Source organism: Anarhichas minor, unplaced genomic scaffold (assembly GCF_050575085.1).
Source record: "Anarhichas minor isolate MPS153535 unplaced genomic scaffold, ASM5057508v1 ptg000028l, whole genome shotgun sequence".
NCBI lineage: Eukaryota > Metazoa > Chordata > Actinopteri > Perciformes > Anarhichadidae > Anarhichas > Anarhichas minor.
The window spans coordinates 12335259-12355939 of NW_027466474.1; the positions used below are offsets into that span (position 1 = coordinate 12335259).

The 20681-nt window shown below is 43.9% G+C and overlaps 2 protein-coding genes across 12 annotated transcripts in view; one reads left to right on the forward strand and one right to left on the reverse strand.

Annotated features, from left to right (window-relative positions):
- On the forward strand, positions 1 to 11415 carry rmnd5b (required for meiotic nuclear division 5 homolog B). Of its 11 annotated transcripts, none has more exons than XR_012957393.1 (15): positions 67 to 156; positions 1489 to 1662; positions 1862 to 2004; positions 2086 to 2223; positions 2427 to 2527; positions 2886 to 3052; positions 3296 to 3461; positions 3646 to 3748; positions 3831 to 3985; positions 4085 to 4168; positions 6355 to 6410; positions 6796 to 6835; positions 8653 to 8957; positions 9317 to 10046; positions 10135 to 11415. XR_012957393.1 is itself a non-coding variant. In XM_076103905.1 (10 exons), the coding sequence occupies exons 2-10, from the start codon at positions 1524 to 1526 to the stop codon at positions 4146 to 4148; spliced, it is 1176 nt and encodes a 391-aa protein (XP_075960020.1). In that variant the 5' UTR covers positions 67 to 156; positions 1489 to 1523; the 3' UTR covers positions 4149 to 6080. The 11 variants fall into 11 exon arrangements, 1 of the variants encoding a protein (XP_075960020.1); XR_012957396.1 differs by having other exon boundaries at positions 9438 to 10046; XR_012957397.1 differs by having other exon boundaries at positions 9709 to 10046.
- The window catches only part of n4bp3 (NEDD4 binding protein 3), a 22760-nt gene continuing 9284 nt past the window's right edge, over positions 7206 to 20681 (reverse strand). Inside the window, exons 2-10 of the mRNA XM_076103906.1 lie at positions 12157 to 12428; positions 11851 to 12013; positions 11046 to 11255; positions 10604 to 10725; positions 10265 to 10460; positions 10063 to 10155; positions 9717 to 9968; positions 9305 to 9563; positions 7206 to 8861 (exon numbers count right to left, since the gene is read on the reverse strand). Coding sequence (XP_075960021.1) covers positions 8476 to 8861; positions 9305 to 9563; positions 9717 to 9968; positions 10063 to 10155; positions 10265 to 10460; positions 10604 to 10725; positions 11046 to 11255; positions 11851 to 12013; positions 12157 to 12395 — 1920 coding nt within the window. The 5' untranslated portion in view covers positions 12396 to 12428 and the 3' untranslated portion in view covers positions 7206 to 8475. The remainder of the gene's footprint in view (positions 8862 to 9304; positions 9564 to 9716; positions 9969 to 10062; positions 10156 to 10264; positions 10461 to 10603; positions 10726 to 11045; positions 11256 to 11850; positions 12014 to 12156; positions 12429 to 20681) is intronic.

Genomic DNA, 20681 nt, shown 5'->3' on the forward strand with positions numbered 1-20681 from the left:
TGGTGTTTGATGTCGCAGAGAGAATAACTTTTATTGTGAAATGTCCAGTCTAGGCTGAATGCGACACAGGAAGATCCGCATTACGACTGCTGGTGAAGTGTTGCCATAACAGGCAAGTGGCTAACGCTAATGTTTGCTAACTAATTAGCAGGATAGGTGAGTGGTGCTTATTTCAACGTATCTTACAATTCGGTTAAAGGCGATAGATGTTTCAAGTGTTGGGATGATGCAAAACAATGAAGACAAGCGGGTTGTCATTCTCTCCTGAAATAATTTGGGCCTTGTCAGTCAGCAGCTGGCTAACATCAACTAACAGCTAGCCTAGTAGCTGCTAGCAATGGCGAGCTTTTGTAGCTAGCCAGACACTGACACCGTTTGTTTATGTTAGCTGTGCGACTCCTTCATGTTATAACTTACGGCATCGAATCAAAACACATAGTTAGTAGTTTGTGGCACTTAGTATTTATCATTGTTAGTGAGTAATACAAATAAGAAAGGTGGCATTTTCAATATTAAAATAGAAACACAGCTCGCGTTTATGTTGGTTAGCTCTATTACGGTTACTGCTAGGTGGACATTTTCTGTATTCGGCTTATAATGGGTGAGTTACAGCAAAGCTATACCTACCAATGACTTTGTGCTTTTTATAACAAGAAAGAAATACTACCCGAAGTCAGACCAGATGCGCTAACAAAATCACTGACATGTTCTTTCGTTGTCAGATAATTAATTTGTACTTCGTCTGGTTGAGAGCTAGTGGTGACTTACGTTAGTAAACACTAGGCCGCAGAGTACAGAGTGCCTGCGTTTAACGGTTTAAAGGCCTTGCTGGTTGCTAGCAAACTTTTAATCAGGGCAGTACTTCAGGGTCGGTTTGCATCTTTATTCTCTGGATAAAAAGATGAATGTCTACCAGCTGTCAAATGTGTTTTTAAAACGTGGTAGCACAGCGTAGACAGCTGTGTGACTATCATGGGATTGTCAGCATGATCAGATTTGTCAAATATTGCAGACAACTGGTTTGTGACATTAAAGTAATGGAATCAGATCCTACATCTTTTTTTACAGGTCCACAATCTAAATTTGTAGGAGTTTCTTTTGTGTTTTATCCACTGCAGCAAACTACAGAGAGCTGCAAACTAACGAGAGAAAACATACATTATTCCAGCCTGATCTATGCATTAGCTGGGCTAACATATCACTAGTGCGTGTCTGTTGGCCGAAGATATATTTGAGATAGTTTACCATGCCATGACATTGCACTGACAAGTTTATTTTTTTGACATTAAAGGTCACACCTAGTACATATCTTGGTCACAAATCTTAACAAAATAATTGTAATGAAAAAAGGATTTATTGTGCTTTGTATGAAGGTAAAATGATAGAAAAATATCAAGTTTTAATTAGAATTGATCAAATTATCTATATTGGTACTTTCACTAAAATAAAAATGGCTTTGACTTGTAGTTTTTTCTCTCTCTCATCCAGGTGTTGTTGTGTGTGTGCGTGTTCCAGTCTGAACCATGGAACAGTGTGCTTGTGTTGAGCGGGAGCTGGAGAAAGTGCTTCATCGCTTCGTAATGTACGGCCACCAGTCTGAGGAGAGGCTAGACGAGCTCCTGCGCAGCGTCTGCGAGATACGAGGACAGCTGGTCGCTTTTGGTAAGAAAAATTGTTTGCACACAAGGTGACTGAACACTCTGAAGATATTTTCTTAGCGTTTTTTAAATTTCTTTGTATTTAAATTAAAAGGGTGCTTTGTTTTTTACGCTTCATCCGAGCTGTATCGTAATGAATCGCTCACATAATATTGTAGAAATGCAGAGTGAAGACTTTTTTTTTTTCTTTTTCTCTCTTGCAGGAGTACAAGATGCAGACTTATCGGTCCTATCTCAGACTATGGCACAGTGTTGTAAGAATATCAAAGAAACCGTGCAGATGCTAGCCTCCCGACATAAGGACATCCATGGCAGTGTGTCCAAAGTGGGCAAAGCCATTGACAGGGTAAGGACTCGCGAAACAACTTTATTTAACATTTAACAATGGGCGGACATAAACTTAACCTTTTGACGTGCTTCTCTGCAGAATTTCGATGCAGAGATCAGTGCTGTGGTGGCAGAGACGGTGTGGGACACCCCGGAGAGACAGAAATATCTGAGTGAGACAATTGTGGAGCACCTGTACAGACAAGGGATGCTCAGTGTAGCAGAGGATCTTTGTCAGGTCAGTAACCGTGAAGCCATCAATATGTTTTTGGTGTAAATGCAGCTTGAACGGCTTTAAGATGATTCCTATTTGAAATGTATCGATGCAAATTGAGGCAACATTATGGGCCTTCAAATCTAGTATAACCCTTGTTTTTTTTAAGTCGGGATAACTAATGTAAGAATTCTTGATAATTCAAAATACACTTGTCTGTTTTCCAGGAGTCTGGTGTAGTTATAGATATGAGTATGAAGCAGCCTTTCCTGGAGCTGAACAGAATCCTTGAAGCTCTGAGGATGCAGGACCTCAGGCCGGCACTAGAGTACGTTTTATTTTTCCCACAATCTGTGTCTAGATGGTCATCATCATTGTAAAGAGAATAAAATGACTCGGACTATTTTCACACATGGATGAAGATAGATGTTATAGCTGCTTTACGTTAAAACGCACGACAAGAAGTACAAAAACCTTTATCAATACAATGTATCATGGGGAAAAATGCCATAAACGAGATAGTTGTTTGGTACTTCTCCCATCTGGCTGACTCCTCAAACTTGTTCTTTATTGACATTAAGATTAGGTTTACTTTGATCATGCCAAATACATCCCTTTTGAACACATGGTGATGATTAAATGAACACTGTCGACATAGTTGACTGTACTTATTCTCGTCTTCTTAGGTGGGCTGTGACGAATCGGCAGCGCCTTTTGGACCTGAACAGCAGTCTAGAGTTCAAGTTGCACCGCTTGTACTTCATCAGCCTGCTCGGTGGGGGAATCAACAACCAAATGGAGGCCTTGCAGTATGCCCGGCACTTCCAGCCCTTCGCCTCTCAGCACCAGAGAGGTAGAAGGCACACAGTGGCCTCATTGTGAAACCTCCCGACACAAACACACAAAGATGCCTAACTTGAGTTGTGTTTCACTGTTTTTCTTAACCTTGAAATAATTAAGAGACTCTTAATTGCAACGAATAAAGAACGAATGTGTTCTTAAGGCAAATACACGATTATTTTGAGGCTTACCTCACAAACTCTCATGTAATATTTGATTTAGTCGTTCTCCACACTTTACACTTTTGTCCATGCAGATATTCAGATCCTGATGGGCAGCCTGGTGTACCTGCGTCACGGCATCGATAACTCTCCGTACCGCAGTCTGCTGGAGACAAATCAGTGGGCCGAGATCTGTAACATCTTCACCAGGGATGCCTGCGCTTTACTGGGTCTCTCTGTAGAGTCTCCACTCAGTGTTAGGTGACAAACCCACGAACGACACACACAAGACTCATCTCTGACTCACTTTACAAACTTTACCAAAGTCATTTATACCAAAGTCAGGATGAAGTATAAACTGTGCCATCACCATGTAGCTTGTTTGCTTAAATTATTTCATCAAAAGTTGGACTTAATCAATGCTGCCATGTCTATTTCTCTGCAGTTTTGCATCAGGCTGTATGGCTTTGCCAGTGCTGATGAACATCAAGCAGGTGATCGAGCAGAGACAGTGCAGCGGAGTCTGGACGCACAAAGACGAGCTGCCTGTAAGTCCCTCCTGGTTTCCCAGCGACGTCTTCAACTCCTTTTTCACCGTTCAACTGACTCCCATCATGTCTCTTCCTGTAGATTGAAATCGACCTCGGGAAGAAGTGCTGGTACCACTCTGTGTTCGCCTGCCCGATCCTCAGGCAGCAGACCTCGGAGAGCAATCCTCCCATGAAGCTCATCTGTGGCCACGTCATCTCCAGAGATGCCCTCAACAAACTGACTAACGCTGGGAAGTAAGTCAGCAATACAGCCCGGTTCATTCATTGATATGTGCATGGGAGGATAAGGTTGTGTGAGTAGCTTTGGTTGACACTCCCCCGTCTCGTCCTCAGGTTGAAATGTCCGTACTGCCCCATGGAGCAGAATCCGTCACATGCCAAGCAGATCTACTTTTGATACCGCACATTTCCTCACAAGTAAGGATGAAGTTCCCTGGAGCTCTTTTGCGTTTCCAGGACCGTTTGCTCTGGCCCTTTTTCCTCTGTCCCTGGCCTCCTGGCCTTTTTATTGTAAGCATTAAGGTTTTGTCCCAGTGCTCCTCTGGACAGCCTTGGCCTTCCCGTCACCCACCTCGGACCCTCCAACTTTGCGTAGTGTACAGAGTCCAGCGGGGATGGTCTAACTACAGCCTGTAGTAAAGAGAGGAGTCTGTCAGTAATGAGGAGCATCCTCACAAAGAAGCACCTCCTGGAAAAGGTTCATTCATTGAAACTCATTTGCAAATGCCTGCAGAGTTATAGGCTTATCTTTCTTAAGTATGTAATACTTTATAGTGGTTTTTTTTTTCCGGCTTTATAAAAGTGTTTGAGTTGGATGACTGCTTCTCTTTTTTTTCTTCTTCTTTGTGATGGAAGCAGTTGAATGATTATGGATGAGTGAGTGTGGGTAAATGGTTTAGATAGGCAGTTTTCAGAATGGTAATAAAGTTCTATGATACATGAAAAAAAAAAAAAAACACAGAAAAAAAAAAAGCTCTTGATTGTGACCCATTACTTCTCCATAATGTAATAAAGGCCTCACGTAGCTTGAACGTCTCTGTTGGCTGATGTAACCGTTTGAGCAGCAAAATAATTCACCCATCAATGCAGGAACAGCTTTTCATTTTATTTTTTTATTTCTTTCTGTGACTGACTGCACCAGCAACATTTTCCTCATTGTAGAAGCTATTTGTCTTGTCCTATGTGTGTATTTAACAAACAGTGACAAAAAGGAAACACAAAAAATATATACTACTGTGAAATGTGCTTTGTTTCTATTTTTCATTGCAGCCGCCACAACGGCTCGTGTAAAAAAAAAAAAAAAAATAGTGAATTAAACTGACCGGCAAACATGCATAATCGACACTACTGCGCAACTCTCCGAAACATCGGCTCGACAGTTCACATCACGGTTGTGCCGTCGCCTCACTCTGCCCCGCATTGTGTGTCCTAAGCTTGCAAGCCATGTGATTTGGAGATGTAACGTGGCGTGATGGTAGCCGTACGGTCCGACTTGCAGTGACTGCAGGCTTGTGATTCAGCTTTACTCGTCGTGGGTGGGGAAGTCCTCTGATCATTGTGGCTGTTGTTTAATATATACTTAGAAAATGCCTCTTCTACATAGCTTTTATTTGAAATGGAGTCAAAATAGAAACAATAAAATCCATACATTTCCTCAGGGCTCATCGTAACAGTTCATACCACATTATGCAGTTAGTATTAAAGTTGTACATTTATATATATATATATATATAAGGAGTCTTGAACAGAGATGACGCATATTTGACTGCTGCTCATGGTTTGGGTGTTTATTGGAGTTTGTATATATTATTCAGCTGGTGTTGTGTAACCATACACCGGGGGGGAAAACGTGTCACATGGTCTGAGGCATTTGGGTGTACCATGTATGTTTTAGATCAATAATAAAAGTGCAAGTTCCCCGTGTCCTCTGGGAAATGGTGATGTCACCTCACACTCCAGTGAGGCAAATTTGTTCAGCAAGCACCGCACCAGCATAGCTCACACTGATGATGCAACATTACACTGTATTTTAATTGTCAGAGTTCAAGATTTTTTTTTATTTTGATCTTGGTTTCATTAGGAAATGTTTTGTGTGGACTTTTGCTGAATTTCCTGTTTTTCCTTTCTTTGGTTGACAATCATTCGTTGCTTCTCCGAGTGTTCCTTCAGATAGACCGCTAGCGCTCCGTATACTTCTGTCGTATTCATCTTTGTTGAATGTTTCATTTCCTGCTTGTGTGTGTGTTATGCAACTTTTATTGTAAATATTTACCCTCTAACATGTTTCATATACTTGCATCTGAAATTAAAATAAAAATTTATACTCCAAGTCAGTTTTGGAGGCGTGTAATGGCGTTTGACGGTGGCCTGCTCCCACCATAACTCACTGACCATTTATTTCCCTTCATGGATTTAAAGCTGCGCGGCCTTCCTTTCCTCGCTACTTGGTGGCGCTATTGTTGCATTATCCAAACTCGGACTAAATAGCTTTGAAGTCTATTAGACCTCAAGCTAAAGGGTTTTAAATGTGAATGAGTTTCACAACAAGGAACCATTTCTTTTCCTACATGAATTAATGTTGAATAATTGTGTGAATTCATCAGATAAGCTGCGTTGATGGCATTCAGCACTGCAGTCCTCCTACAGACTAACGTGTGAGGTAAGAATCCGTTCTCATCCCACTACAGTGAACCACGACTGGGCTGTGCGGTTATATTAAGCCCCAGTTTATATAATGTTTTAAATGCCAAGGTAAGGGCCCTGTGAGTCAGACACAGCTCATAGCTGATCAGATTTTGACCCTGTATAGAAAATAAACCTGCGCTGTGGACTTGCGTGTGCTATCCCACACTATGTAATGGATATACTTTCACTCATGCATAACCATAAGCAACCCATTTATAATAAAAAAAAAAGTCAAGTGTTACGCTTTCATCTCTGCCAAGATATCCTTGGAACTCCGTTCTAGTTTGCACATTTGATGGTTTCCATAGAAGTGCTTATTTTCTTGAGCAAACAGGGATCCTCCTATGTTTCCATCTCAGCTGACCTTCCACCTCCCTGCTGTCTGTGCTGCAGGAGATGGTATGTGAGGGCTGGCTGGGGGGGTGTGGGGGGGGGAAGAGAGGCTGAGATAAGGATTCAAGGCTCAACCTCTAAAAGCCACATTAGTCCCAGCAGCCTTCACCGCTCTGTTGTCCATTCTGCCATAAAGCCCCTGTCCTTGGGTTATATTGGCACGCTCTGTGGAGATTTTTAAGCCCCTTCAGAGCAGACAGGCGTCTGAGCTCTCGGGTGAATGCCATCAGTTACACCGCGAACATTTTGGCGAGTCTGAAAAGTTGAATTCAGGCAACGGTAGACGGAGAAGCATTTCACAGCCTTGATTTGCACAAGAAAACGACATCGGGGGGGGGGGGGGGGGGGGCCAAGCACCAACCAAACAGCTTTCACACCACTTCATAAACGTTTATTATGAATCCAAAACAGACATATATATATATATATATATATATCTATACTGTACAGTTTAAATTCCAGTAAATAGACAAGAGTCACAGTATGTTGAAGGGTCGGTTGAAAGCTGGCGTTTGAATGTTCACATATTAAAAACAAACAATACAAGAGAACAACTTCACCCATGCCATGCATTGAGTTGTAATTGGCTGGATATGTGCACCAATAAGCAGGGCAGTTATGTTCAGGATCCCTGTCTGTTGATCGCTTTCATTGCAATCAAAAGAAGTGGAAATATGCCCATTAAGACAACAGTGTGCTTGAAGTACCACGACTAAAGGCCAATCAAATCAAAATGACATTATGCACAAAGTATATAGATCTCACCTGACAGGAGCTGGAAACTGAATGAGAAAGAACCAGTTGTTATAAGTATGGTACACAGTTTTCTTGATGGCAAAGACACAGCATTAGTACCGTGGCACCAGTTCGCTTTAATCCTTGATACTTAACCCAGAGATGCACAGAACCTTCTGCACAGACTGAACAGGTGCTGAGATGTCACTGGGCCACACTAAACCCCCTTGAATCCTTTGGTTACCGTCAAGAAGACTATACAGCAGTCCAATCCAAAAAGTAACTACCAAAATATAACACAGAATAGTAACAATCAAGATATCAATTTGCTCATTTACAAGTTCCTAATTGGTAAGCGCGACAGTTTAGGTGTTTGGCTGCATTTTTACATAGTTGCCAAGGACAGACGAGGCACAGACGGTCCCTCTGTGCAGCTCCCCTCAGCAGTAGTGTGTTCTGTAGGATCTTATTGGTCCAGTCTTTGCAGGATCAGGGCATTTAACAATCAACAAGGGAATTGCAAATGGTTGGGAATCTATGGATGCCCATGTTCTCCAGGAGAAGAAGAAAAGTAGATGAAAAATGATGCATGACGAAAATAAAAACACTTGTCAGAGTTTTAACTTCGTATCTGATCATGTTCACGCAGCAGATCAAAATCTTGACTAAGGACTATTATTATTATTTTGTGTAAGAAAGCATTCTGATTTCTTTAATCATTTATTCACAATTTCTTAATTGATATCTTTCATAAATCTGACTTGGGTCACAATGGAGTCATTTTGACTATCTCATCATTTTAACGTGGTAAGTCTAGTTTTTTTCCTTCTCCAGTTGACACGGGCTTCAGTAGAAACCATAGTTCAGAGTGAAAACACTTTGCATTGCAAATACCAGTAAGTCGGTCACATTCAAATTTCAGATGATTCAATTCTGTCTATCCATGGCAAACCAGAAGAAGGTCTGTCGTCTTGTTTCTCGCCCGCTTTCTCACTCCTCAGCTCTGGCACTTCTGTTTCCAATGTCCCATTTCTGCTCCCTGCACCTCCTCCTCCCTCTCCTCCTCCTTGCTCTCTGCCCGCCCTCAGCTGGTGCAGTTCCCTCTCCAGCGCTTCATTGCGGTGGTACATCTCTAAGTAGCTGGCCTGCAGCTCCTTCTGGTAGCGGATGACCTTGTCCTTCTCCGTCTGCCACGTCTGCCTCTCTTCCTCGAAAGCCATGTCCTGGGCCTCGCTCTGGCGTCGCTCCAGCAGGAGCTCTGCGCGCAGACGCTCCTCTGTTGGGCCCCCGCAACCTCCTGTAAGCAAGCGGTTCACATGGCTTCAACTACAGTCCAGCAGAGCCGTAGGGGATGTATAATGAAATACACTGGCGGCAGAGAACTCATGACCTGGTTAGTCAAATAACCTGATTTGGGGTCCAAGCATATAAGCATCATAACTCAAAATAACCCACATACAGCCGTGTGGATAAGAAACACAGTTTGGATGCCTCACTTGCTGTGATATTAGAGATACAGACAGTGTGTAGCATGTAATTATCTTAAATTTTTTCCCATGAATGTCAGCTTGGCATGTGCAGGCTTAAGTAGGTTTGATAAAGTATACTGTATCAAATAGTCCTTATGGCGCCTCAGCATGACCTAAGCAATGTGTATTGCTTTTAACCATTGAAGCACACAGTTAAAACATCCCAGTGATGATATGTGCACTCAAGTAAGAGACAGACGCATTAATCTACCTGTTGCCCCAGCTGGAGGACTCTCTTCAGCTCCTTTTCCATCCTCGTGTGCAGTCTGAGAGGGGCATCTGCGGCGCTGTGTCCCCTGCACGACTAGCTTTAAAGCATCTATCTGGCCCTCCCTGTTGCGCAGATCTGTGCGGGTCTCCCTGAGCTGCGTCTTCAGCTGGAAGAGCTCACTCAGCTTCTGGGTCACCTCCGCCTGGGAGTCCCTCAGCTGCTGCTTCAACAAGGAGATCTCCCCTGATTTCTGGCAAACCTGAGGGAAACAAGGAACAGGGGCAGGAGAAACATACATTTTTACTGACTGGTTGTGATCATTTCCTCTCCAGTGTAGCCTGTAATTACTACTTTTTAAGTGCTTCTCTCTGCCTTTTTAAGTGTCCTCCCCCGTGTCCTCTCAGGGCCATACCTTCCACTGCGTCTCCTCCAGAGTGGGACTGGTCCGCTTCGCCATGGCTCCGTCCTCCTGGCTCTTTTCCCTATTCAGGCTGTCGAGCTCCTCTTGCAGTCGGCTCTTCTCCTGCTGGGCCTTGAACAGCTGCAGCTGCAGGCTGCGCTGGGAACGCTGGGCATGCTGGGAAACCTGACGCAGCTTGGCGGCATACAGGCGTTTCAGCTCCTCCACCTCCTTCTCCCACAGACGCTGTTTCCCTTCGAACACCTGCATGCGGCGGGCAGATGGGTCAAACTTCAAAAGCGAGGCAGATGGATGTATAGATTGATGGTGAAGAACAGAGCAGTAAGATATGGTTCACCTGAGCGATGGCGCCCTCACTCTCATCCAGGTTTCTCCTCATCTGTTTCAGCTCATGTTCTTTCTCCACCAGGCGCTCCTCCAGATCCCGGACCTGGAAAAGACAACATGAAGGACTTACCAGTCTGTAAATCATTCTGACCTGCTCATCCTCATCCTCATCCTCTCCCTCCCATCCATCCATCCATCTGTGCAGTGCTCACCACTTCCTCAACAGACAGGGAGAGTGTCCATTCATAAGGAGGTGGAGCCTCCCCTCCATATGGAGCCAGACGGCTCAGGGTTGCCATGCTCCGACACGCCATATCTCCTGTGGCCACGCCCCCTGGCCCTACAGCCTTCTGGGCCAGAGAAGTACGGTCCAGGGAGCCGATGGTGTTGATCTGGCCCATAGATGCACTGGGGTACAAATGGAAACCCATAAGGCCATTGAAATCTCTTCCATTATCACCACCCACACAGTCATTAAGTAACAAAAATCAATTATTTCAACACTTCTTTTAAATATAAAGTAAAGCCAAGACAATAACAGTGCGGCAGACCTGATGTGAGACAGGTGTGGGCGGAAGGGAGGCCGGTACGGCGGCAGGCTGCTCATGGAGTTATGGCCTGAGTCTGACAGGTTATCATCCTCCTGGCTCGTCCCATGCACCGAGGAGAGGGCCTGCAGTCAGGATTATACAGTTATTCATCACTGTAGCATTAATAGGTTGAGAAAAGATTCATTTTAGCCCAAAATAATGGCTGAATGAAATGACACATGGCGTGAAGTTCATTGTTTTGCTTATGTGATCAATGCACAAAGGCTGGATCCTGGATCCAAAACCTGATTTACTTGTTCCCCTGGCCAGCAGCTCAACTTTCCAAACGAGTTAAATTGAAAACTATGAGAAGGTGTGTGAGATATTCTAGTAAGTAAACAACCAAATTAATGGACTAACCACCTCCTGGGCATGGACATTGATTAATGGTGTGTTAAGATACCTTGTTACCGCTGGATGTCGGTCCGCCATGACGGGACGGTGAGGAAGAGGAGGAAGAGGTGGAGACGGCTTTGGGCACATGGGCGTAGGCTCTGTGCAGCCCGTTGGAAAGGCCATGGTCCACATCCTCCGACTTGGAAGCTGGATAGAGGTTTTGCATGGAGCTGAAATTTTTGGGGGTGACAGGCTTGAAGGCAGACCTTAAACGAGCCTGGAGAAGAAGAACAAGGAGACTTTTAGAGGATGCAAAGAGGGTAAAAAAGTAGCAGAGTGGAGGCTAAACGGGAGAGAGAGACTTTACCCACAGCGAAGGAGGCTGGGCTTCGGAACAATAAATCACAATGTTTCTATTAAATCAATGTTGTCCCACCCTTTGTGTTCTTACTGTCGATCAATTCAAGCAAAACAAAAAGGTGAGATTTGATTGCTGCAATAAAGTCTGCAACACAAAAAGTGGCAGAATCTTTAGGCAGAGATTTAGGGCTGATTTATGCTGATAGCAGGCTAGAGGGATGTCGTGCCACGCTGCCAGAGATGTATAAATGTGATACTAATCAATTTAACACAGCTCCAGCAGCCGGTCACTGGCTGTATATCATTTATAGAAAGAACATAATGGGAAGACATTCAGCTGCATCTGCGCCTGAAACCGTGAATGAGCTTTAGGATACTTTAAAGTACCTTTAATATGTCATACTTTCAACATTGCCCTGATTCTTTAAGTTATTTATTTTAGTCTTATAGTAATAGAGTTTAATAATCCCAAAGATTTGACCCTATGCAGGGTTTTATACAACAATATTCACCTTTTCATACTTTCCCCCACTTGGCAGTGAGTTCTTTGTCAGATCTACTTCGGTGCCGTCTTTATGGTAGACCTTGGCGTATAAGCCGTCCTCCTCACGGCCACCGGCAGAGCTGAGGCCAGAGATAACGTCCTTCTTACCGTCGCTCGCTTTAGGCTCTTTTCTGTTTGGAAGCACAGTAGGTCAACCGGGCTCAAGTCCTGTCATGTTTTATAGTACCTTCCAGTCCAGACTACTTCGCCTTCCAAAGGTGCAGCTTGTGAAATGCTCTATGAAAAGCGTCTGCTTCTTTACAGCAGCACTCACCTGGTGATGTTGAGGTAGTTGAGGAGCTCCCTTTGGGTGAAGCCTTTCTTCAGGAGGCCGTTGGTCTGTTTGGGTCTCACCTGGGGCACTGCACGGCTGCCTTTAGTCGGAGACACATCTGGCCTCTCCACCAGGCTGCCTACACTTCCCATGCCGCAACGGGACGAGACGGGCAACGGGTTATGGAAGTTCTTGTTGGGGCCGCGGGTCAAAGGAAGAGTTTGGACAGAGGTTGCCATTGGTTACAGGGCTCTGTGGGGGGGTAAGGTGCTCTGTAAAAAAAGAGAAAAATGAAGGTTTAGTAGGTAGACCTGTTTGTATTAAATAATGAGCCGATGACCACGATGACCATGCTCTTGACGGCAACATATCATGATAGGCTCTCTGTAAGATGTTCCCTGCTTCTTGGCAAACTGTACTTTAAGCACATTTAACATTTTGTTGTTGAGCTATCTTAGTCTGGACCAAAGTGGTGGAACGACCGACATTTAAATCAATAAAGCAAATAGAGCAGGTCTACACCGTGCTCTGTAGTAACTGAAATAAAGTCCACCTCTCGCCCCTTTACTGCCCTGAGTGGACGTTGATCTCTGGAATGAAGAGCACAAGCTGACAGGGCGTTTCATCAGCTGTGTTTCTCCGTACAGACAGCTGTCTCAGAGCACAGCTAGAACAACACAGCTTCCTACAACAGCATAGCACTTCACGACAGAACAAACACACAAAAGACCTCCATAAAAGACCCGATTATAGCAGAGCAGTGAATGTAATATTACGTCTTTACAAAGAGGACAAATCCCAAACCAATTTGAAAATGTCCATTTCATAATGCAGTTGTTACAGCATCCGCTTCCCTCTCGGAGGCTCATGTTATCCTTTCCTTTAACACAACAGGATCACATGAATGTGTGAGGGTTAGGTTGTTATTTTTTTGTATGTCAAATCTAAATCGTGCTTCGTAAATCTGATCCATTTAGGTTACAGCAGCAGGGCTCATTTCCTTAAAAAACAAGGTGAAAAACATTCAACATAAGTGCTTTGGTAACAATAGACATTATGGACAATGAATCAAATGCTGCTGCAGCAGCTTATTTTGTTTGCAATAATTTCCTGTCTCTCATGAACACCATGTGTATCCAAATGTACCGATCGCACAGTGTGCCTTCATAAGTCTAGCATGGCCTGAATACATTTCCCACAGATATGATGGCTGTCTGTGCGAGATCAAGTTCCCTGTCAGTCACCGTCACCGCAGGCAACATTTTGAAGAGAAAAGAAATGACGCCGACAAACAAGTTTCTCATGACTTCGACAAATCTAAAATCAGTTGCCAAGTTACCCCGACACCTACCTAAGCGGAACTATTGTTTTGTCGATTTGAGTTTGAGCCTTTTCAGCTCTACGCAGAAAATCTTCTTTCAACATCGTCTGTCACATCACCCACACATCCCCTCCCTTTCTTCTTTTCAGACAACCTCATTAAGGCTCACTATTGATTTCACCCTTCTGACCCTCTCTCTCTCCTCGTGCATAAACACCCCCAGCAGCCATAAAACATTCTCGAGACCATAAAACACGCTGCGGTCTCTCGGACTATAAACAGGACCAGAGGGAGGCAAATTCCCTTTTTGTGCTCGAGCTTATGTGGCGCTCCTAGAACAGGTAGAGTTCAAAGGTTCAGACTGGACATTCTGCTTGTATTAGCCCATTCAACAACCAATTTTAAATATCCAGCATTACTGTTCACCTTTCTTCAAACCCCGCCACAAATCTGAAGATTCATTTTGTTATTAATATCTCCGCCACGAGGATCATGCGATCGGTCACGTGTGCATTCGTCCGTGAGTGACTGTGCTCTTTCCGAGTTATATTTTTACTTTTGGCAGTATTGTATGAGGTTTGTCTTATACGACGACTTTGAGACAATTGCTTGCATACGTCGCAGCTTGTTTTTGAGTTAGAATGAATTGTGTTTGGTGACGCCTTACAGCTCATTGGTGTCCAGACTGGGGGGGTTCGCCAATTGCGCTCACTCATTTTCACCTGGCGGAGATCTGCACTCCAGTTATTTTAGGAAAATAAACCACGGAGTCTTAAACAATGCTTTAGGTTATCCATCACAAAGAACATGTTACTAATATGTGGTCATGCATTTTCCTTCTTCGTGCATTCAAAGACATCTGATATTTGAGACATGGCTGCCAAAACAACACTCCGGAAAGGTATGCTGTCACAAGATCCAACCTGAAATATCACCAGTAAGCAAACATGAATGCAGTTTTTTTCTTGCATTAGAAAGGGTGTTTGACAGGTTGACTCCTCAGATAAAAAAGTGTCCTTAAACACACCATGATGAGCTAAACCTGTTCTTGCTGGCAGAACTTTAGAGAAACCAATGGTCACTGGGATGGATCGATTACACATGTCAAGCTAGTTTCAGGTCGTTTTTTTTATACAGTAGTGAAATTAATTGAACCAAGTGGATGCTCTCGTCTAGAGTGCTTTGCAGGTGTTTGGCTGCTTGGGGCTCATCCCCATTAATGACTCGGCCATCCTTCCGTCTGACTCGGTTCTCAGTTAGTACACACTCATGACACTCAAGCAACCTTGAAGTAATTTCTCTCTCACTTGCTGTCACACAGACACATACTACGTAGGAGCACAGACGCCCGCAGTGACACTCCAGGATCTCCTCTTGCTTCTAATACAATCCACATTCATCAAGTGCTTTGCACTGCTGGCCTCGATAGTTATAACAATTATGAAAATGGTTAAAATGGGCAGAGAGAACTGTGCAACGGCAGCTCCGGCCCACTCCACTCTCTGGCTCTCAGCCAGTCCGAGATCAAAGCAGCCCAAGCGCTCATGTTTATATTCATGAGGTATGTAAAACTTTGCACTAAAGCATCCGGCTCTTAATAAGCCAATATAATACAGGCTGAACTCAGGCTAAGGAAATATGATGATGAATATTATGAAATATAATGTGACTACTTGGTAGCGCTGTGGTGCCGTTCGACCAGGAAGTCTGTGTCTCGGGTCAGAGTAAGACATGACGGATATGAGTCGGTGCAGGTCAGGAGTGTGTGTGTGTGTGTGTGTCTGACACCATAGGGATAAATCACGAGTGTGACAAACCTAATGGCCACGGGCCAAGGTCTGACACGGTATTTTTAGGAACGGTATTTTACTCCATTTGTGTCTTGTATCTGCCACAGACACGAGAGGCCAATCGATGCTTGATGGGAAGCCGGGGCTGAGGTGAGGGTGGGTGAGGCAAAGCAATTCCTTTTGGGTAGACAGGAGGGTGAAAATCATTTTATGCCGCAACCACAAATCTCGCAGGACTGAAGAAATCTTGCATCCAGTTGTTTTTCTTAATTGCCTTCTAGTTTATGGGCCCCCGAGTAAACCAGGAGACACAGCAAGATTTACAGCCCAGCCCTTCGACTAACCATGGGGCCCTGAAAGGCAACACACACACACGCACACGCACACATCAAAGCAGAGCTTCCAACCAACCTTGAACAGTTATGGTCTAACTGAAAAGTGCTCTGTTCTTGATTTATGCGTCTTTCAAGGCAGTGATGAGGTTTTTTTCAAAAGCTGCTCACTTTGATCGAGCGCAATAAACGTTTGACATCAGTGTATCAAAGTGTTGCGAAGGCAACAGGTGAGGCTCTCTATCCCTCTGATGCTGCACACGCTCACCTGCATCCGCTGCCGCTCGTTTCTGGTGGCCTCCTTGCTATAGTGAAATGCTGGAGCTCTAAAGTAAAATGAGTAGATGAATGGAACACATTTACTGACTTTATATCGAGTCAGCACACCTTGTCAGCGGGCTGAATGCATCAGTATAATTACTTTGTGGGGCTGCACAGTTTATCTTGACACAGGGAAAGGGCGATACTGAATATAGTATGAAAGCACATTAATTCGTACAGTCCTTGTGTTCTAAAGCAGTGCATACTAAAGAGAAAAGATGTGAACATGCTGCTGAGAGGTGTGCGTCTCTAAAGCCTCTCAGCAAGCATTCGCAGTTCTGGCTCGAGTTTTCTCAGGGTGATATCCTAACTCGTCTAGAAAACCGTCCAAGTGCCACTTTACTATAACAAACAAAGAAAACGACACATGCGGCCTTCAGGAGGAGGGTTTTCAAGGACGCGCTCTCCTAACATATTGTAATCAGGTGTCCTGCGTGGAAAAAAGAAAGCTTTCAATGAAACGCTTGAGCGTGAAGAGGGGACATTTCAAACCCTCAGAGACACAAAGGTCAGCGCTGGGACTGAGACAGAGGAGAGAGAGAGGGAGCCAAATTCCAAAGATGCTTAACAGAGCACAAGCTCGGGCTCGTCATTTGTTGATGAAAAAAACGCTCACTCCCACGGACCCGCTCACTAGCACTTGTGTGTGTGTGTGTGTGTGTGTGTGAGTGGGTCAGTCAACAAAGCCCCGAAAAAAGCATTTGCGTGGCTCCGCAGCTCCGGACCCTCTGCTCTCTTCCCCCGATCCATGATCAAAGTTTGTTTACGTTTGTGGGGTAACTTTGCAGGTTGCATCTAAAACTCCCACACGGCACACTGTTCCATTATATAAGCTCTATCCAAGCGGCGCTCGCTAGTTTTCACAGCTGTTAGTTGTGTAAAACAATATAGTGCGATTACCAAATCAGCCGCTGGCTTTATTTCATCTCACTGCAGTATTATATTTAACTCCTCCTCTGCCTTGACCGGATACAGTACAGTACATTTCAACATTTTGGACAAAAAGCAAGGATCTCATCAATTACCCAAAATAATAATGGATATTCTGGATGACCCGTTCCTACCACAAAGAGCACAGCATTTAAAGTAATGCAAATATCAAGTGTGACTGATATCTGACATCGCGGAGTTTCGGCTGTCTAGATCCGTCAGCAGGGTGAACTGTGCCGGAGGACGATCATAGGAAGGAACCATCCGGAGCGCTCCCCTCTCTGACTGGATGTTACACGCCAGCGTGTAATGAGTGAGTGTGAGAGTGTCTCTGGCTATGGGGCATGACAGCAGAGGAGTGCTCAGCAGCGGCCTCGAATTGTTAGCAGGTTATTCATTATGGATGGCAGACAGACCTCGTTCTTCTCCACGCACCCCGAGGCCTTTCAGGGGATCCAAGATGCTCCTTCCTTTTTTTTTGCGTCTGAAGGCAGTTTGGATGTTACACCTGTAAAATCTGACAAGCTACATGCAGACATGGAAATGTAGTCAAACGCCCAAAGCTCTCTGTCTTTCTTCTCTCTCTCAAGAACTTTGCGTAAAAAGGTTGACTTTCACTTCACGGCACTTGAGATGATGAGCAGTCTCTCTGTGGGAAACATGGGACATAATTCACTGGCGGTTAGACGTGGCGGTGCGAGAGCTGAAGGCCCAGTGTTCGGGCTCACACTCGCTCCATTGATGAGCAACACTTGAGTCTTTGCAGAGGTTAACGGGTCATATTTGGTCATGGAAGTATAGATACAGGGCGCTATTGAGCCCACAGACAGTTCAGAGCAGACACAGACGTTTTATTCAACGAGTTCTGACAGGGGGAGGAGTGCCACGTTCAAGGGAACACCGGAGCAGCTTGTGTACCATACTATACCATTGTATACAACCTGAGCTCATGATTATGAATGACATATGAGCCCAACTATTTGGCACTGTGTGATGCACTAATATGCTTTTTTTTGAAGCAATATTTTACTTTTACTGATATAATAAGAGTCTTAGTACAAGTGTAGTCGCTTAACAGCTTTACATACACACATATATACATATAATCTTAAGTTTAACACAGTGTACACACAACAACGCTCTTTCACTGTTTTGCGAAAAACAGATGAAAATAGACCTGATGTGTAAAAATATGCTGCGGGTCGTAGTTTCCAGTGAATCAAGTATATTTACAGTATGTTGGACCAATTCAAATCCCTCCTCATCAAATGCTGCCATGCCTGTCATCCGTCTCATTATCTTTTCTTAATATTTATATTAAACATTTTCATCTGATTTGAGCTGGTTCCTTCTCCAGTAGAGAAGATGCTATCAAACTCTCATTAATAATTTCCACAGCGGCCTCCCTTATTACTGACCCAGAAGAGAAAACCTTGAAAACCCAAAACTCTCATCATACTTATCATGACTGGCTGGACTTTAACCTGGACTCAATGCACGAAATCAGCAAACAACACTTCCTCTGAGGTGGACCAGCTGAGGTGGGTCTCCTCACGCTGCATCTATCCCATCGATGGCGGTCCGTACAGTGCGCCTTAACTGCCTCTGCTGACTTTCCGGTATTGTATTTCTGCACAGAATTCAATTACTGGCTCTGTCTATAGTACCAATGTTGGGTTATCTGGGGGGACTGGTTGAACTGGTGTTTCATGGAACCTTATTGATCTGGATCTGACTGATGAAAAAGCAGGCTGCTTCAGCGCGAGAAGATGGCACCCGAGGGAGTGTATTCACAGGCTCTTCACAGGCCCGCCTCTTACATCCAAATGTATTATTATTATTATTTATGGGAACATTTACTCAACAACAACCGCTTCCCTCCCAACAGTACAAAGAGCCTGTTTTGTTAAAAATGATTGATTGCATAATCCCTAACTTTGTTTAGATGAATGCCTGTGTTGGTTACAAGGTTAAACCATATGGGTGTGTGTGAGATAAAGAGAGATTAGTACTAGCGGCAAATGGATAAGTAGCTGACCTCAGTGTTGTTTTAAGTGACATCCACTTGCCCTTCACTCATCCTACACACACACACACACACACACACACACACACTAATCTACCAATTACCCAGAGTGGTAAAAACAACATCCTAACCGAATACATCTGCAACTAGAATCTGATAAAGGCAAATATGATTTAAAACAAACTGTGGTCCTTCACTAAAATCGAATTTCTAATTGTATATGTCCATCGGTTCTACCATCACATGAAATAGTGAGTCCTGCATGAGTAATCTGGGGGTTGAACTGAATTATCTCCAGGCAATTTGATTGTTTCTGGAGGAATTATCTCAGAAACAATCAAATTGCTCATTAGCTAAATTCTGCCCACCTTAGTTATTGTTGCTGCAATCTTTCTAATTTTGCATGGCAAATATACAATTATACAATTATAGTGGTGGCAGGTTCACCCAAGCAGGTCTATCTGCCTTTGAAGCGGTCGCAGTTCGGTTATGTTTAGGCTCAGAATCTCTCGTAGCGTGTTGTGTAGTTAAGTGTGTCTGCGAGACTGCAGATTGACCCCTCTTGGTTTGCTGCTACCCCTCAAAAGTCTTGAGTGAAACAACAGGTCCTTGATGTCGGCCAGACAAAAGCAGCCTCTCATTTCTAGAATACTCTCGATAATGCCGACTAACTGTCACTAGCGGATTTTAGCAGCTGTTGCTAGCAAGCTACCTAATGCTAGCACCATGACTTGCTCCAAAACACCGTCTCTGACTGACTCATGAGCTAATGTTACACGGTCTAGATAGCTAGCTACATGATAGTATGCTGAGGCTAAAGCTAACCGGTCCCAAGCAAAAAGTCAGCATTCTCACCAGTTGATGAAGACATGGCAATAAAGAGACAGAATTGATCTTGTATAGCAGTTAGTCATCAGTCTATAAGTAAAGATTCAAGATCATGGTGTTATTCTGTCAGCTGGGGTTGCTGACAGTGACAGAGCTCCTAATGAAAAAGAGAGAAATATGGATTCGAAAAAAAAAACAGCAATGTCCTGTGCTAAAGACATTTAGTATACTTTAAAGGTGATGGACTGCAGATGTAAAATGTATCAACATCTGCTGACTTGTGTCTGAGTGGCATTCCCTGAAGCTAGCATGGACGATGATACATCTTTACCAACTAACATGTCTACTTGTTTTGAGAGTATTACAGTGCTGAGATGAATATTCCTCCAGATTTTTTCCATATCATCTACTCGCCCGATTCCACCGGCAATATATCACGCCGGATAAAACAAGGAGTACAAAAACAGCACCATACAGAAATATTTCCTCAATAACTTCGTCAGAATTTGTGAGAAAGCAAACAACAGAGTGGCACGTCATTTCCTGAAACCAGTTTGAGTCTCTCTGTTGGTTTCTGTTCAACTTGTTAACAAGCAAAGCCTGTACAATGTTTGCCAACCGCTGCTATCAGCAGAGCATGTTCGACACAGAGCACAAGTTCAGAGGGAAGAATGTGAAGGGAGAGAACGATGTGAGGAAACAAACTCACATTCCATACATTTTTCACCAGGTAATTATTAATGTGCCTTCACAGAGCCTATAAAGCTGATGTGGTGATAGGACAGGGCCCTGTTTCTCTGCTGTGTTGTGGGTTACTTAAAAAAATAAAATGTCTGTTACCCAAAGCGCCTTAATTCCCATGAGAGCTAAGTTGGTAACATCAGACATTTAATGACTGATAATTCTACCACGTAATCAGAGCGGGGGAGTCATACTGTGTTAAATTGAGCTGATAAAGACAAAAGCTCGAGAGCCAG

Bases quoted from the DNA above. Each gene is read 5' to 3' on its own strand.
- rmnd5b (XM_076103905.1), top strand. From the start codon at position 1,524: ATGGAACAGTGTGCTTGTGTTGAGCGGGAGCTGGAGAAAGTGCTTCAT. The intron at 2,005-2,085 runs GTAAGGACTCGC...GCTTCTCTGCAG, and splicing joins TGGGCAAAGCCATTGACAGG to AATTTCGATGCAGAGATCAG. The intron at 3,462-3,645 runs GTGACAAACCCA...ATTTCTCTGCAG, and splicing joins GAGTCTCCACTCAGTGTTAG to TTTTGCATCAGGCTGTATGG.